The 16,493-nt window shown below is 41.4% G+C and overlaps 1 protein-coding gene across 15 annotated transcripts in view; it reads right to left on the bottom strand.

Annotated features, from left to right (window-relative positions):
* Positions 1 to 218: 218 nt before the first annotated feature.
* Positions 219 to 16,493, bottom strand: part of LOC119654291 (ryanodine receptor) — a 136,420-nt gene continuing 120,145 nt past the window's right edge. For 6 of the 15 annotated variants that reach the window (XM_038059584.1, XM_038059588.1, XM_038059590.1 and 3 more), the window contains 15 exons: positions 15,380 to 16,466; positions 14,437 to 15,307; positions 14,072 to 14,383; positions 13,392 to 14,009; positions 12,939 to 13,225; positions 12,203 to 12,876; positions 12,019 to 12,137; positions 10,580 to 11,893; positions 10,277 to 10,389; positions 9,146 to 9,482; positions 8,527 to 8,827; positions 4,576 to 4,686; positions 4,095 to 4,514; positions 3,834 to 4,035; positions 219 to 3,767 (listed from right to left, as the gene is read on the bottom strand). In XM_038059584.1, the coding sequence (XP_037915512.1) occupies positions 1,091 to 3,767; positions 3,834 to 4,035; positions 4,095 to 4,514; positions 4,576 to 4,686; positions 8,527 to 8,827; positions 9,146 to 9,482; positions 10,277 to 10,389; positions 10,580 to 11,893; positions 12,019 to 12,137; positions 12,203 to 12,876; positions 12,939 to 13,225; positions 13,392 to 14,009; positions 14,072 to 14,383; positions 14,437 to 15,307; positions 15,380 to 16,466 (9,443 nt within the window). In that variant the 3' untranslated portion in view covers positions 219 to 1,090. Of the gene's footprint in view, positions 3,768 to 3,833; positions 4,036 to 4,094; positions 4,515 to 4,575; positions 4,711 to 8,526; positions 8,828 to 9,036; positions 9,058 to 9,145; positions 9,483 to 9,779; positions 9,890 to 10,276; positions 10,390 to 10,579; positions 11,894 to 12,018; positions 12,138 to 12,202; positions 12,877 to 12,938; positions 13,226 to 13,391; positions 14,010 to 14,071; positions 14,384 to 14,436; positions 15,308 to 15,379; positions 16,467 to 16,493 lie in introns of all 15 variants that reach the window. The other 9 variants (XM_038059586.1, XM_038059592.1, XM_038059581.1 and 6 more) reach the window with 7 other exon arrangements.

Raw genomic sequence — 16,493 nt, 5'->3', positions numbered from 1 at the left:
GACGATCTAAGCACCTCTCCCAGCAAAATAAACGCCACGGTTCCGTTGATGTGGGATGGTCCGGTCTGCGGTTATTTTTGTGAGTCAACGTTTTGAATGGTGATACAGTATTATTAATTTCGACGTTGTCAAAATGCTCTGGGGGTCCAGGTTTACTCCAATATTCGATGAACAACGTGAAAGAGAAAACAACTTCTACGCAAAGAAGACCAGTTTTATGATAGACGAATTTTTTAAAATGTTTATTTAATTAGACTTTTCAACTGGCATAAAATTTCATTTGACATAAATATATTTAAAATGATGAACAACAGCAAGCATCCGTCTCAAGTATCTCACTGTCTATGCATATTGGATTAAAGTATTGACAAACAACGAAATAAACAGAAATACATAAAACTGACTTACTTTTTACATCTTCAGAGCATTTCTATTCCTAAAATGCGTTTAGTTTGAAATAGATTAAGATTGAACTGAAAAAACGAAAAGCGAACTTGCAAACTATGCGAAATGCATTGAGAATTCTATGAAGGTGGAAAACTCGAAAGACTAGCTTAAAGTAAGGACGGACGCCTTTACAAGCTTCCAAACTTGCGATTTGAATATATCCCTCCTTAAATCTGTTTTTTGATGATGAAGGCTGGATAAGGATTAATTTGATTTTATAAAAGAGAATGTTTTGATTGTTTTATTTTACCGCCTGATATTCGGGTTGGCATTTCACTGCGCTCCAAAACTAATTTTATCGTTCATTTTTTTACTTTTAATTACAGAAAACTAAATTAAAGATTTTTCTTCATTGACTTTTTACTATTATTATGAAAGACGTTTCCATGTGAATAGCATTCTGCTTGCCGGACAACATTTAGCGAAATCAATCGCTCATGCAGATACATTTCGAATCTCTTTTGAAATATTTGCTCTTCCTTATTAAGTAAAATTCAATTAGAATCAAATGAATAAATATTTCCCTAAAGTAGTATGTAAAGTCCAAAATCTATAAATTGACGCGGTGGATTCAATTGGGGTTTTTACATTGTTTAGATATTGCTATAAAAAAGTTAGGTACTAATTGAGATTTTTATGGTCTCTAACCACCTCCACCGCCACCCAGTTCATCCTCATATTGCTTACGGAAGCAGTCGCCGACTGGGAAGAAGTCCCAACTTCGCTGCTGGTACATATTCCATACATAGGTCTCTTGGCCCGTATACTCAGTATCCGGCTTGTTAATCAAGTGCATGAGGAAGAACATGTAGTTGGCCAAATTATGTTCTTGTTGAACGTGTGTATCGAACCCATGCGGTACTTTGTCGAAATAGTCCTTCCCTATGCCGCAAATGAAGCAATTAGACTCCATGTCATCCTTGACGGATTCAAGTTGGTCACGGAGTTCACCGAAAGCATCAATAATCAAACCTTGGATGATGGCCAAGAGAATGACAATAACGAAGAAGAAGAAAGTAATGTCGAAAATGATACGATAGACTTCATAAGGATCGCCATCAGGATCACCGATTTCATCACCGATACCGCCACCCGCTCGGACGCCTTTGTACAAATGGAAGACAAAACAGGTCAACATGTCGTGGCACTTTCTTTCTACCTCTTCATCCTCTTCCTGAACGTAGAATTTACGGAAGAAGTTAAAAGCGATTACAGTGTAAATGTAGACTACAATTGTGAGGAGCATTACGGTCAAAACGAGCTGCTTTCCGTTGTGCGTTACAGATTGCAGGATCGTTCTTAGCGTTTTGAAACCGACGGCGACATCCAGAAGATGAGCAGCGAAGAAGAAATTGTTGAAGTTTCCTAGGATGGAGAAAGTAAAGTACCACAAAGAGTACAGGAAAGCATTGTCTGTAATGGTCACTCCAGCCTTCCAAATCTGGTAACGCCAATCAATATTGATGATGTAGTTGAACAACCCTCCTTCCTCAGATTCTTGTGCGGTGAATGCGCTTTTTTCCATTCCAAGTAAGTTTGAGATGGAATCAAAGTCATACGTTTCACTGTACTTCTGCCTGACTTTCTTCTTAACAAATTTGTCCCAATAGTTCACAGGGAAGGATTTAGCCGATATGACTAGTTTATCCCAATGTGATTTGAAATCATCATCCTCTGGCTGTTCAACAATGAAGAGGCCATCAAATTCTAAGCGCCGAGCGATTTCCTTTTCTCGTTTGAATATGGCTAGGGGGACTTTTAGATGGTAATAAGCAATCAGCATGCAAAGCGATACTATGCTGTGCAGCATCGCAGCTATCCGCAGTACGTGTGCCATATAGAAGTAATGCTCGTCTACTATCACCGCTTCCAGTGCGTCCTCATCCTCTCCGTCTCCTGACCCCTCACCAGATCCTAATCCAGAAGAAGCAATACCTCCTCCAGATCCCGACCCCATGAATAAGTCTCCATCGCCATCACCTGAACCTTCCTCGTCGCCACCAAAGTTCACTACCTTATAGAAGAGCAACATGAAATTTATTCCGAAAGCCAATACCAAAGCAACGTATTTGAGGTTGTAGAAATTCCTGGCCAGAAAGCTAACAGCCCGATGAGTGTATTGTGATAAGTCGATTTGGTTGACAGCAGGAGTTTCTGTGGCAGTAGCTGCTGACTTTTTAGCTTCAGCTTCGATGGAAGCCATGGCAGCTTCTTGTACTTTTTGTGCTTCGGATCGTTCTTGCGCGGCACGTTTGGCTGCATCACCTCCCAAAAGATCAACCAATGTTATCGGCTCACTTCCGTCTCCTTCTTGTTGCTGTTCAGTTGTTCCACTTTCTTCAGGGCTGCTTTCCCCAGTTTCTTCTACCGAAGAAGTGGGGCTAATTGCAGGCGATTCATGCAAAACTACTTTATATTGTCCGTTATCTTCTTTGCTAATATCTACGCCAAACGCTTGAACTGTGCCAGGTGGTTCTTCGAGCGGAAGGGGCGGCAGTGCTCTTGCAGAGAATTTATCTTCTGGCTCAATAGCTGGTAATTCCACTTCTTCGGTAGCCGGTCCTCGCATTAGAGACATAAGGATGTTGAAAATGTACTTGACGATCATGCAGTTTCCGTAACCTGCGTAGTAGAAAGCATAGAAGATCATTTTGAAGAATCCAATAATAATTTCCGGAATTGTCTTTGTTTGCATCACGCCTATTTGATGTTTAATGTTAGTGGGGCTTAGCATGTGAATGAAATATTTCAGTCCGTCTTTTACAGCTTGAGTTCCTCTTCGGAAGGGATCACGAGCCGCTCGTTCTTCTTCTTCCTCACTCATGTACGAACTATACGCTGCTTCTCTCTTTATGTTGCTTCCACTGTCCTCTGTAGCCATCAAACCTGAAGCGTGGGTCATTTCAAAGATAGCATCTTCACAGAAGTTGACAAATGCTTCTAGTTTCTCCTTATCGCCTCCCTCAGTAACGATTGAATAGAAGAAGGCTCTCTTTGACTCTTTAATTTGTGGTTTCTCCCATTGCTCAATATTCGATTCTTTGATTTCGAAGTAAACCCGTTCAATACGTTTGGAGCTGCCCAAAATTTCAATACGACCCAAGAATGGCTCAAAATAGTTCAACACCGACCCGGCTGTTTCGAGGAATCTCGCGAGACGTGGTTCATTTGGCATGTGCTCACTTAGATTTGTCAGAAGAACTGCTAAGTTGAAGCCGATTTCCTTAGAAGGTTCGTGGAAACGATCTACGAAACCGACATAATCGATTTTGCCGTCGTGATTGCGTTCGCAGCAGGCCAGGAGGAAGTCCATTTCCTCGCTATCAATAAGAAAAGTTTTTAATTTGAAAAATATATGGTGAAACAATATATTGAAATGAATTTACGTGGTATAGCTTTTTTGCTGTTCCATTTTTTCTCTGAAATCCTTTGGCGTAACCCATCCTTCACTGTTTGGATCGACCTCCTGGAAACTTGCCGATTCGATTAGATCCTTCAATTTGAGGAACATATCGAAATACTTCAAAATCAGCTCGACATTGGACGCGGATTCGACCAATGTATCCACCATTTGTTTACCAATGGTTCCTTGGAAGTAGAAGAGAGACCAATTAGAAAAATTGTACGTCTTGATTTGGATAACTTACCATTGACAACATTGCCCTCAAGCATGGACAGCATCATTGTAATCATGTCCTTTTGCAAGTTAAGTAGTTCCTTAAGTAAATCCACCTGGCTCGAATGTTTTGACAGCTTCTCCTGCATATGAGAGAAGAGAAAGAGGAAACCGCCGACAGCATCCCACAATCTTGAATGTGCTAGGGCCTGTTGATTTAGTGGGCATGGACCTTGGATGACTTCAGTCAGGGTGTTGAATACTTGGCTAGCGACTTCAATGGCTTTAAAGAAGTTGGCTTTTCCAGCAGGATCAATGATCTCTTTGCTAGAGTAGTGCCAGTAGAAGTCCATTATGGATTCCTGAAGCCTTAGCAGGTAATCAACGGTGCAGATTACAACATTTACCGTGGTTGTGTTTCCGGCTTGAGTTCTCAAGTAGTTCTGCCATTCTGGAGAGGAAGTAGGTTCATTAGATTTGCGAGAGAAGCAGTATTGACCATCGGATATTACCTAAGTTGTGCCCTTCGCACGTCAGCTGTATGAAGCGGAACAAAGCACAAGTAAACTCTGCGTCGTGCATATTCTTCTCGCCAGCAGCTCCTTCGGATCCAACTCCCAAACCTGCACCCGCACTTGGAATGTACTCTTTTTTCGTTTTGTTTTTTGCCAAAAATTTCACATAACAATCGGGGTGGGGGAAGTTTTGGATGTCCGGGTGATTTTTAGAGGTTGGTTTTCGGAAGTTCACCAGTTATCGTGCACGGATTATTGGTTTAATTAATTTGGAACGGTTGTTTTGGTTTCCAGCCAGAGCAAGCATTAAAGCAGTCAACATCCAATAGAGTAGGTATATTTGATTACAAAGATGGATAGGAAATGATGACATTTTTTATGATTGATGCGCACAGGAGGGAAGATGCCAATCGTGCATATGACGTTCATTTGGTTGATTTCGGTCAAGTCAATTCCCCGAGTTATTCGAAATTTGGTGTTGGTGATTTGTGGGAGATTGATTGGTATTGATTGATGCATAAATTTATCGAGGATAAATATAAATAGAGAGAAATTAAGAGATAAGTGACATTTTTAAGGGTTGGTTATAAACTTTCGAAATCGGTTGTATGTAAGGCTTGATAATACAAAATTTCAAAATTAATCAACACAATTGATTTTAAAAAGTTAATTTTGAAGGGAAGCTCTATTAGTAGAAACATTAAACAAGTTAGACGTCTGTGTATGAGATTTAAATTGCTGACTGCATTGATTGATTAGTAAAAACGCTAGTAACGGTTAACATATTAAAAGCAAGGGTATGTCAATGCATATATAATACTATCAGTTAATATTCTATATTTTATTGCCTTATGTACCTAATAAACCTAAAGTAAGATGCTTGCGCGCTGATATTATAGGAGAAATATCTTTGAACTATGTAAGGATCCGCGGTAATGTAACAGTGGGCACTGTTAAATGAAGACGATTTAGGAAGAAAAAGAAGAGAAGAAAAATAGAGCTGCTTTAGCACGACAGTGCATCCAGCGAATTTCCAAAATATAGGTACATAAGTTTTATTTGTTTAACGAAAAGACCAATTGTATCTAGATATAGTGTAGAATATATGGGCAAAGTACCCCCTAGCGTGGCCGCAGAAAAACACCTTTTTTTGGAGATGGGAGTATAAATTGCTTTGTATTTCAATAACGAAATATGTGATCGGTTTGGGAAAATTACTATGTACGCTGAAGATATTAATAAATTTATGGTGAAAAATTCGTATTTGTATCTTGATCCAGTTCTTAAAAAAAAAATGTCTAAAAAAAGCCAAAAAAACGACATTCAAACGGGATGACCCCTTAAGGACGATTATGGAGAGAACGCCTTTCTTCAAGTCCCAGCATGCCTACCACAAAGGAAAACCCGCAGAAATCACTCTCCACCAGGTAATTGGCATGGTTGAGCGGTCACTGCAGTGCAAGCAGTATACAGTAGCTCCCTTCTTGGCTATAGACGGAGCTTTCAACAACGTTAATACCAATTCCATCAAGGAAACCTTGACCAGTATTGGATTGGAGGGGTATCTTACGCATTGGATATTCTAGTCGGATCTGGGAGGCAACTACTTGACCAGAGCTGTGAACAGTGGCACGCCCCAGGGTAGCGTCCTCTCTCCGGTGCTCTGGTTAATAGTAATGGACGAAATTTTACGAATATTGGCTTTGTGGCGTATGCTGACGGCTTGGTAATATTAGTGTCAGGGATGTTTCCGTCCATTATGAGTGATATCATGGAAGGAGCGTTGCGAAAGGTGTGCCTATGAGCCGCAAAATGTGGACTCGGCATAAACCCAACCAAAACGGAACTGATGCTATTCACCACCAAACCAAGTATACCCGAATTCTACCTACCACGGCTGAATGAAAAAAGATTGGTTCTTTCCTCCAATGTGAAGTATCTGGATGTAATCCTGGATCCAAAACTAAATTGGAGATTGAATATAGAATTGAGGGTTAAGAAGGCCTCTATAGCCTTCTATGCCTGCAAGAGAACCTTTGGAATGAAATGGAGTCTCCGGCGAAGGATGATTCTCTGGATGTACGCCGTTGTGGTGTGTTCTAACGTACGAGTCTGTCGTATGGTGGCACGTTTTGAGCAAAAAATACAATAGGATGAAACTTAATAGGATTCAAGGACCGCGTGTGCAGGTGCAACTGGGGCTCTGCTGTCCTGTCCAGCATATGCTCTCAATGTACTCCCGCATCTTCCCCCCCCCCCCCCCCCCTCGTGTCGTCGTCAGAATACGTGCTTCTGGACACAGTGTATTCGAGTCGTATTGTCTCCCAAGTTTCGCCAGTGTGTTCCAAGTGGAAGTACTGGCGATACTGAGTCTGTTGATGGGTGGAGCGTGATCCGAGCCTCAAGCGTAACATAGCCATTCTGACCGACAGCCAAGTGACAATCAAGGCCTTGTACTCAGCAACGACATCCTTCGGGCTGATGGGGCAGTGCAGAGACGCGCTGAACAGTCTAGACGGCAAGTTCAAGGTTATCCTCCTCTGAGTTCCCGGACATAGGAACATAGAGGGGAATGAGCGGGCTGACGGATTGGCCAGGCGGGGCTCTGCGGTTGGCAGCCCTTCGGCGGATACAGTCGGTGTCTCGCTGGCGGCTGCCAAGAGCGGAGTCTACTCGCACTACTTAGCAGCCGCGGGCCTTAGATGGCGAAGGCTTACCAGCTGTGCCAAACTCTAGCTAGTGTCAGGCTACGGACACTGGGTAAACTATTCTTTTGGGGAGTTCAGAGAGATTTTTAGCTGCAGGGCGGGAGAGCTGCTTTCCTTCGTGAATGCTACGGGCTGGCCCTGAAGATCCGAGCCGGCTGGACTCTGCCTCACTGCTCTCATAACAGCAGTCACGGTCTTAAGAGTTTGCGGCATTATAATGGGGCAACACAGTGCTAATTGGTTACGTCGGTCACTGATACCTACTTATCTATCGATCCAGATTTTAGTTTTGACATCAATTGCAAAATGGTAGAGTTAACGGGTCATTCTAATTCTCACCCACTTAATTAACCTGGAAAACAATTACCATGGTTTACCTACATAACATGAAGGCCTCAAAATACCTCTATACTGATATCTGCTCAATTAAAGTGAAAAATATTATATTACAGTAGAATCCCGATAACTCGTATCGTCAAGGCACTGACGCTTTGGTATGAAATATCCGGGATTACAAATTATAGGGAGTGCAAAATAAAGAAAATTAACTCTGGGGACCGCAAATTTGTACGAATTAGCCGGAATTAGAAATAATCGATATACGAATTATCGGGATTCCATTATATTATATTTTGGAAACCCCTTTTATGCTCACGTTAAAAGTACTAAATAAATGCTAGGGTGGCGCATTATTTCGGATGAATATACTGAGAGAAACGAACTTGAAAAATGTTGTGATTCTGTGCAATTTTTCTTATGCCTCGACTCGATTGCAAAAGAATCCCGAAGAGCACGGAAGAAAATCTGCAAAAGATTTCTATGGAGAATAGAAATCTATCGTTACCTAGATACTTTTTTATAAGTCTCGGATACTGTTCCTAAGATAACTAAAGGATCCATGGAAAAGTGTTTACACTTCAGTTCGAATATGTATGTATCGGAGAGAGTAGACATTGAATCCTCATCTTTAACTTCATTTATTGGGTGGATAGTTTACCGGCGGATCATGAGAAAAAAGGTTCACTTCTGGATAGATTTGGATGACTTTTAAAAGGGTTAGACCTGATTGTAGCTTGATACTACGTGAATAGTATATACCATGTTCAGATTTTTAATTTATCTTGTAATTAGCACTTTTGCATTGGGATTTCCATTGGAATGAAATCAAGCGCTTGACTTAACGTAACGTACTTGCCACTTTTTAGACGATGGGAACTTCCACAAAAAGTTTTCTACTAACCTTCAGCTTTAGTATTCCTCTCGAATGCATCCAAGTCCAAAACGCTGCACGAATTCATAAGTCCTGCTATTGATGTGAAGAAGCCAACGTCCTTTTTCTCCTTTAAATGATTAAGCATGCCCATCTGAATGTCAATGTTGCCACCTCGCAAGATAGCAATTCCCAGATTAAGTGTTGTCATAACCATATCGGACGGTAATCCCTTTGATGCTGATATGTGTAGGAGAACCATTTCCGCGACACCACGGTTGGCCAAGCGGGCTTGGTGGAAAAGAAGTTTTTGTTTCTCCATTTCTTGTTCCTGTCGAGATTGGAAATTTGATTACTTTGGATATTAAATACTATTTTTTCATTGAACAGGGATCAGACTTTTTCATTATTTATTTTGGACCCGTAGTTGATGGGCTAAACCATTTTTCTAATTCCTTCAATTTAGCTCTGATCCGTACTCAATAATTCATATTTCTTGTTAGATATATAATACATAGGTGGTATAATTGAAAATCTCACCATCAATTTATTGATTGTTTTCTGGGTTAGTAAGCGTTTAAAAGGTAGATAAAAATAGAAATGTTGTTACAAATTAAATATTCTCAATACAAACTATGTATTCACTTACATGTATACTAGTTCCTTCGCCCTCTTCACCGCCCTCTTCATCACCGCCTTCTTCATCCTCCTCGCCGCAAGATTTGGCGGCGATTTGCGCGTAAGACATGTATAAAGGATCTTCTTGTAGAGCGCCACTTCTCTCGGTCATTGCTCCGCGGCAAAATGTTGTAACTAACTGGGTAAGAGGGTCTGGTTTACCTTCCTCGTCAGTCTCCTCTTTCTTGGCTTTCTCAGCATCTTCAAAAGATTGGGTCAAGTCTTCGATCATAACTTCTTGTCCAACGTTCTCTTCCTGCAGCCATTGTTCGTAGTATGACCTCGCGAAAATATTACAGGCACGATGTCTGTTGATAGAGGCGTTAATTAATATATAAATTTAGTGATGAGTATAGAGGAACTGAATGTGATATTGCGGTTGTCAAGTGGAAGAAGTAGCTCGAGTTATTTTAGCGAACTCCCCAGCTCACTTGTGAGTTGAAGTTATCACTCGAACCAAGAAAGCTGAAGAGTCCTTTTCCGGGAAGAGGGATATTTATTTTTAACTAAGATTAGTAGGAACAATTACTGGGGAACTGGGAATGCTTTTTCGAGCTACTTCTTTCCGCAGTTTGGAATGAATTTAATTTCTGCAAAGCAGGCACCTGCTCAAACGATAGAGATGCTTTGCTCTTAGACATGAAACAGCAGCTTGTCGACGTGCCATTGAAAGGATGCGATTCCAGCCGCTTTGCTTTTGGCAAGGACGCGATGCCTATGGAAAGGACAAACAAAAATTTGGACACACAATTAGTTGGGATTAGTATTCAACTGCAATATTTGTCAGACACGAATCAACAACTTGAAACAAGTGCGATTACCAGGTGCATGTCTATCAGAGACACAGTAGATAAAGTGATTAGGCTACAAATGTTAGGTACATCAGGTTTAAAGATTCATAAAAATTAAGTGAAGGATCTTAGTTAGCAACAAATGGGGGATGTTTTTGAGACTAGAGCAGATTATTCAGACACTTAATCTTGATCGTCTTCAACTGGATCTATTATTTGTTGTCTGCTCCAGTCTCTATAGACTGTTCAAATTATGCATTCATAACAGATATGGACAACGGACATAGCATTTAAAAAAAACCAATAATAACCTTGGAAGTGAATGAAGTGATGTTTGACGGAAGCAAGCGATTACAGCGCGCTTCCTTTGAATGGAAACCACACTCCTATAGACGTTCCGGCTCTGCTGTTGCGGGTGGTCGATCTGTGGCAGTTGTTGTATTTGATATGGTGTAATAATAATAATCCCGAATGGTGAAAAAATATAGAAGAGTGGTGGTGGTGATAAACAAATGAAACATAATAGCGAAGACAAAAGAGAGAAAATTATAAGTAAATAGGAAATCATAGAGAATTGATAGATAAGAGACTACATTCAAAGTTCAATTACGTACCATATGGAGGCCATAGAGGACTTTGGCCATAGCAACGATTCGATCTACGGTGTCTTCGATTTTAGCCTTCTCACTTTTTTTCTCGCCGGTTGCGGCTGATGCTTTTTCTGCAATTTCTTCAATGGTGGCTTCTTTCTTGCCCAGTTTTGAATACAGATAGTGTTGCCACGACATTTCATCAGCTGGATCCAACTTATCGGGAAGAGTGAGTTGAGTCCTTGCAAATTCAATGACCTCATACTCAGGCATCTTTTTGAGATAGCGATCTTTGCAGTGCTGAACCAGTTCTTGTTCGCGACCCGCGAACAGATTCAAGCCTACTGGTAGGAGACGCTTAAGACATGCTACCATCAAGCTGGCCTGGACTTCTTTGTCCTTATCGCGCTTCTTGTCACGGTGCTTTTTCTTCTTTTTCACTTTGCCACCCGTGACGGGCGCTCCATCAACAACTGTTGCGGATCTTCGTGTGGCTGTGGGCATAATCAGTGCCATGTTATCAATTTCATTTGTTGAAATAAAGTTCTGCTCTTCTTTAAGGAAGTACTGGGACTTAGACCATATGTTAAATATCTCCGCAACGTAGTTATATAGTTCTTCGGCTTCAGGAACATTGTCCTTCAGCCAGTGATTACGTTGTAGATCAACGTACTTGATCAGAAGTGGATAAAATGAGTATATGTCTCGTACTAGAAGCTGCCAGTCTTCCTGAATCTGCGTTTCAACTTGTGAAGTATCGTCTGTTGCTGACTTGATGAAGCCTCTCAAGCTTTCCTCTTTATGGAACATAGTCTCCGTGCGTTTTTTCACTCTTTCAGCTAACGGTAGGAAGGGATCTTTCAATAATTCCTCAGAACTGTTGATAATAATTTGTTGAGTGTAAGCCGCAATTCGCGTCATCCAAGGAGCGTTCTCGTTGCCGATATTCTTCTTGATAAGTTTGAGAACATTTTTCAAAAGGTGATTCATATGATCCGCTGTTACCATGGTGACGTGGTTTCCACTAGTAGGGCTGACATTATCCGGGCCTTGGGCCCACCAGAATGGCAAATATGCACAAAGAAGGGGCAAAATAACATCAATTATATGCGGGACGTCGTGATACGTTTTATCGGACTCAACGAATTGATCGACTTCCTGTAAGATTGCTTCTAAATTTGGCATAGAACTTTCCATTCTAACTAGAATGTCTTGTGCTTCCAACGAATGGTCAGCGATGCGGTTGAGCAATGAGAATTGATTATGTTTGTTGAGATGAGGCTCAAGGAAGGCGACGGGGAAAGTTGAACTGAACGCTCCCAAGCAAGATCCGAGATTCTGCGGGAAATGAAATTCATTTAATTGAAAAAAAAAATATTGTAGTCTTCTCAAATTTATAAGTAGAAAGTAAGACCTCCCCCTAAATCCACAAGATAGTCGCTATATTTACAAATATAACTTACCGGCCGATGTCGTTCCAGTTCTGTTTTTAAATATTTCCTTTCTCTAGTTAGAGTTAGATCCGTTCCAAGCATGTACAAGGCAGCAAGGATCTTATAAGATGCCACTTGAATTTCATCCACTATGAACGGTAAGAAGCGATTTAGCTTGATGGACGGTATTATTGCTGTGAAAAGGTAAACTTACGTAGAAGATCACTGCCGTAGTCGCATGCAGCCAAATGATCAAACATAGCGGTCAAAACGGGCAGGATAACCGTATTGACATATGAAAGAGATGTTGACGTCTTTAGATGCGTTCCCCTGAGATAACTATATCTACCGTCCTGCAAATTGGCTATGGTTTGGGTCAAATCATCGGCTGTGTTGTTGAAAAACGTTAGCATAGATGTCCTGATGAATTCTGGGCAATTCTTTGTTAGTGATTTTGCATCGATACCCTTGACCAAAACTTGCAGACATCGTACAGTAATTCTAACATCTGGGCCAAATGCCGACATTCTGTTGCGCAGAAGTGATGCTAGTTTGCAGAAGATTGAAGCAACCATTTCTTTTTCCTTAAGTGACGCTGCGCCAATGTTATTTGTGGCGGTAGCAACTGCTATGAAGTAGTTTCGATGCGTTGAGAAATATTTTTCCATAAGAGGCAGAACCACTTTGGAGAAGAATTTGATATCGCGGGAACTTGTTTTAAATGAGCTACGTCTGCTGAAAGTTGCCGAAGGCTTTAGGATCTTCATGTTGATGGTTGCTCGATCGAGATATGCGATCAACTTCTCCAGAAGGGAATATGAAAATCGGAGCTCGACGGAAGCTTGAACGGCACCTAATTCGCCTTCAACTATGCCACCTTTTGACGGTCTGGAAGAAAAATAAGGAAAAACGTAAAATTTCATATATTCAAAGAATTTGAATACGCATACTTGTGCAATTTGTATCCTTGATATTGCAAATATTTCAAAAATTCTTGTGAGCGTTCTCGATCTTTTCGCTTCTCTTTATCTGTAAGCAAGTCGTATGGCACCAACTGAGGGTGTATGGAACCCCCACAAGTGTTTAACTCCTCCTTTTTCTTCTTTGCCCAGATGTCGTGAGAATTTTCGGCAAGACGTTCGGCCATATTTTGCATTTCTCTGCTTAGCGTCAAGTTTGTCATGTCGACCGGATGAGGATTATAGTTGAATGGTGTAGCTGTCTCGCTCTGAAAATCCTAGACTTGTGGAAAATTGTTCCAGATCGGGGGAAGGAACGGAGGATGTTTAGGTAGATTGGTAGGTAGGAGGGTGAAAAATGTATTGGGAAAGTTAAAGTGAAAGGAAGAGTTAAGTTAATAACAACAAAGAATGTTATTGACTCAAGTTGGGGTTTTAACTTACGAGTTGATGCTTGGATTGCCTTCTCATTGATCCTCGGTTATTCATAGGGAGGTCGACATCAGAATGCTCTATTGTCCAGCCAATAGCTAGCAATGCTTTCATACTTTCCCTTACAGGTTCCCGGTATCGCTCCTTTTCATAATCATTCAAGCTACTGTACGGCTTCAATCTTGGATGAGTTTTTTGTACATCAGACCAGGACTCTCCATGAACCCAGCCGGCTTCTAGTTTTCTGCTGGCCCAAGAGTCATGGTAATGTTCACTGAACTTTTGAATGATTGAATTAAGATCATTGTCTAATTGAACTGTGGTAGTGTTGATTGGTTGTGGATTGTACTGAGGTTGGTCCGGAGCCCCTGAATGTCGACCGTAACAGTCTTCTTCAGTATTTTTGCATAAACTGTAATCAGGTGGTAAGGCGCAACCAATAGCGATAAGGCAAGGGAGTGCTTTTCCGAATAATTCGGGGTCGTAGTCCATATTGCTGAGAGAATCAAAGATATTTGAGAATAAGAGCATTGTTAGTCGTTTTTCTTCATCCGACGATGCTCCGTACGCTCCTTGTCCTTGGCTTGATCCGTAATACTTAGCGCAACGATCGTAATGAAGCGTTAGTAGCTGTAAAGAGTGGATGAAGGTGTGTCAAAAATGCAGTTGAGATGTAAAGAGAGATTACTTACCCTTAATGCGACGGTGGTGTATTCTGATAGTTTGGAGACATCGACAGTTAATTTCCTGAGAAGTTTCAACAACATAGCAGGTTGCATCTGAGAAGTCAGCGCGACCAAAAAGTCGGACACGGCTTCTCTTTGCCCTTTGGTCAGCATGCGATTTTTAGATAATCTATAAACGGTGTGCAAGGTAGCGTCAAGCAAGCTAGCATAATTTTCTGCTTCGTTGTAGAATTTCGAATGCTTTATGAGAAGTGGGAGAATTGAATTCCCTATGTAACGGTTCATAGACAATGCCATGTCGCTCTCAGATCCATCGTTCTGAAATATAAGAATGAATCAATTGGACTTTAGGTGAAAAGGCTAGTGTATACCTTATCCAACATTGTAGCAGTTCGTAAGTCGGGCAGGAATGCCTCTTCCAGCAATTTGTAGAATAGTTCTTTTGTTTCGATGCCATAAACTCTTTCCAGAAACAAAACGATGCTTTGTTTATTTCCTGGAATCAAACCAGATGGCATATCGGATTTGGGTTTCTCTTCGCCGGGTGCCGGGGTGGATAGAGTGAACCTCAAACTTAAGACTCCTTGCAAGTCTTCTAATGGTACAAGGGATCTTAAAATCGCACGAGCTCGTAATGATTCGTTTTTGCCTTGTTCTATTACGGCTGCATCTGGAGCACACCGCCCTAAAAGATCCACGAGTGTACAGTAAAAGTTGAGGATTGCTGCTCCTGTATCAATATAATCCTCGTCCTCATCCCCTTCTGGTAGAGGATGCGTGAAATTTAGTCCCGAAATTGTTCCTTCTGCTTCATCCTGCATTTTGCGGCGATCAGCAATTCTCTCTGACATCTTATTAGCGTCGATGATAGCACGGAGCAGACCTTCTCCTTCACCGCGAAGGGCAGGGCCCAAACATTCTGGTCGGCGAATTAATAGACGAATGACAAGATTGGCATTTTCTTCGACGCTTTCTCCATTCACCCATACACAGAATCGGAGGAAATCAAGATAACGTTCACCTTCAACTGGATCCCATCCCAAATCAGGGTAGCCTTTTTCTACAAGTTCTGAATTGCTTTGTAGACCGCAGCGGGATAGATAAACTGCAATTTTTTCCAAGTAATGTTCTCGAAGAGCGAGAGCAAGTTCAGTATTTTCCATCAAGCTAGAGTACGCAACGTCGAGTGGTGTAGAACCACGTAAACTTGGTCGTGAGAGAAGGATGTTCGAGTTATCCAGTCTACAAATTCAACAGAATGCTTTCAAATCCATGTGTTTCAATATTGTCACATAATTTAGGTATTATACTTACAAGAAATCGAAATGATCAAACATAGCCTTCTGATTCTGTCTGCTTGTTCTACAGAAGTAACAGAGGAAACGACAACACGCAACAACCATCTCGTGTGAAGTATCCTTTTCTTTAGTGGCAACTTCCGTTCCTTCACTTTGCACGGGTGCATCGCTTTGAGCTTGAGCTCGTCTGCCCAACGTGTTCATCATCACAGCCATTACGTTTTCGTGAACGCGGAGAATGCGAATTAGATCGGGGTGTTGGAAGAAAGTGTGGTTATTGACTAGTTTCCATAGTCGTTTACGCATCAGCTCCTCCTCTTCTTGACTCATTTGCACTGGAAGAAGCGCTCGAATCTGACTCAAACCCACCCACATTTCCGCAACGTCTTCCTTTGTCTTACTGCTTATCACATATGTTTTTTCAAGGGCTCGGACTAATTCTCCCACAGTATCATATTGCCGTACAAGAAGGCTGAACATTTCACGAACTAGTTTAGGGGTTTCGATTTGTGACTCTTCAGCCCACTGTACGATTGTCTTAATAAGAACCTTGCGGAAAACCTCTTCAGGTGTTTTCTTCTCCGGCACTTCAGGCTCTTTTGGACCTTCCTCCAATTCCTTGACTGCATTTATTAAGTTATAGAGTTTAGTAATGGGCCCTGTTTTAACTGATTCGACAATGGCATTTTCAGGCTCTTCGGGTTCTTGTAAAGCATTCAATGAGACCTTTTTCATAAGATCATCGTGGAACTCCTTCAAACCAGTCCTAAGTTCCAGGCCACAAGTACAATTCTCAGTATCATCTGCTTCTAAATTTTTAAAGTTCAAAATGAAATTCATTTGCTCCCTGGGCGGACAACGGAACTCCTTAGTCTTCTTAGCAGCCAAGGCGCTTGGGAGGTCCGATTGTTTAATTTCAATATATCTTCGGAGCTGATCGCTTTGAAGGTCGCCGACAAAGTCGTGCGAGAAAGCAATAATACTTTCTGTCCTATGTCGTAACTGTATATCGTATAAGTGATGGAGAAGGTAGCACATTTGCAATTTGGCTCCCTCTGCCATTTTCATCGTAAGGAGGCCCTTACGGTGTTCGTCTTTTCCATCTGTTTAAAAGTAATGGATTATTTATC

Source organism: Hermetia illucens, chromosome 4, assembly GCF_905115235.1.
Source record: "Hermetia illucens chromosome 4, iHerIll2.2.curated.20191125, whole genome shotgun sequence".
Taxonomy (NCBI): domain Eukaryota; kingdom Metazoa; phylum Arthropoda; class Insecta; order Diptera; family Stratiomyidae; genus Hermetia; species Hermetia illucens.
This window is presented reverse-complemented; position numbering and strand designations above follow the sequence as displayed.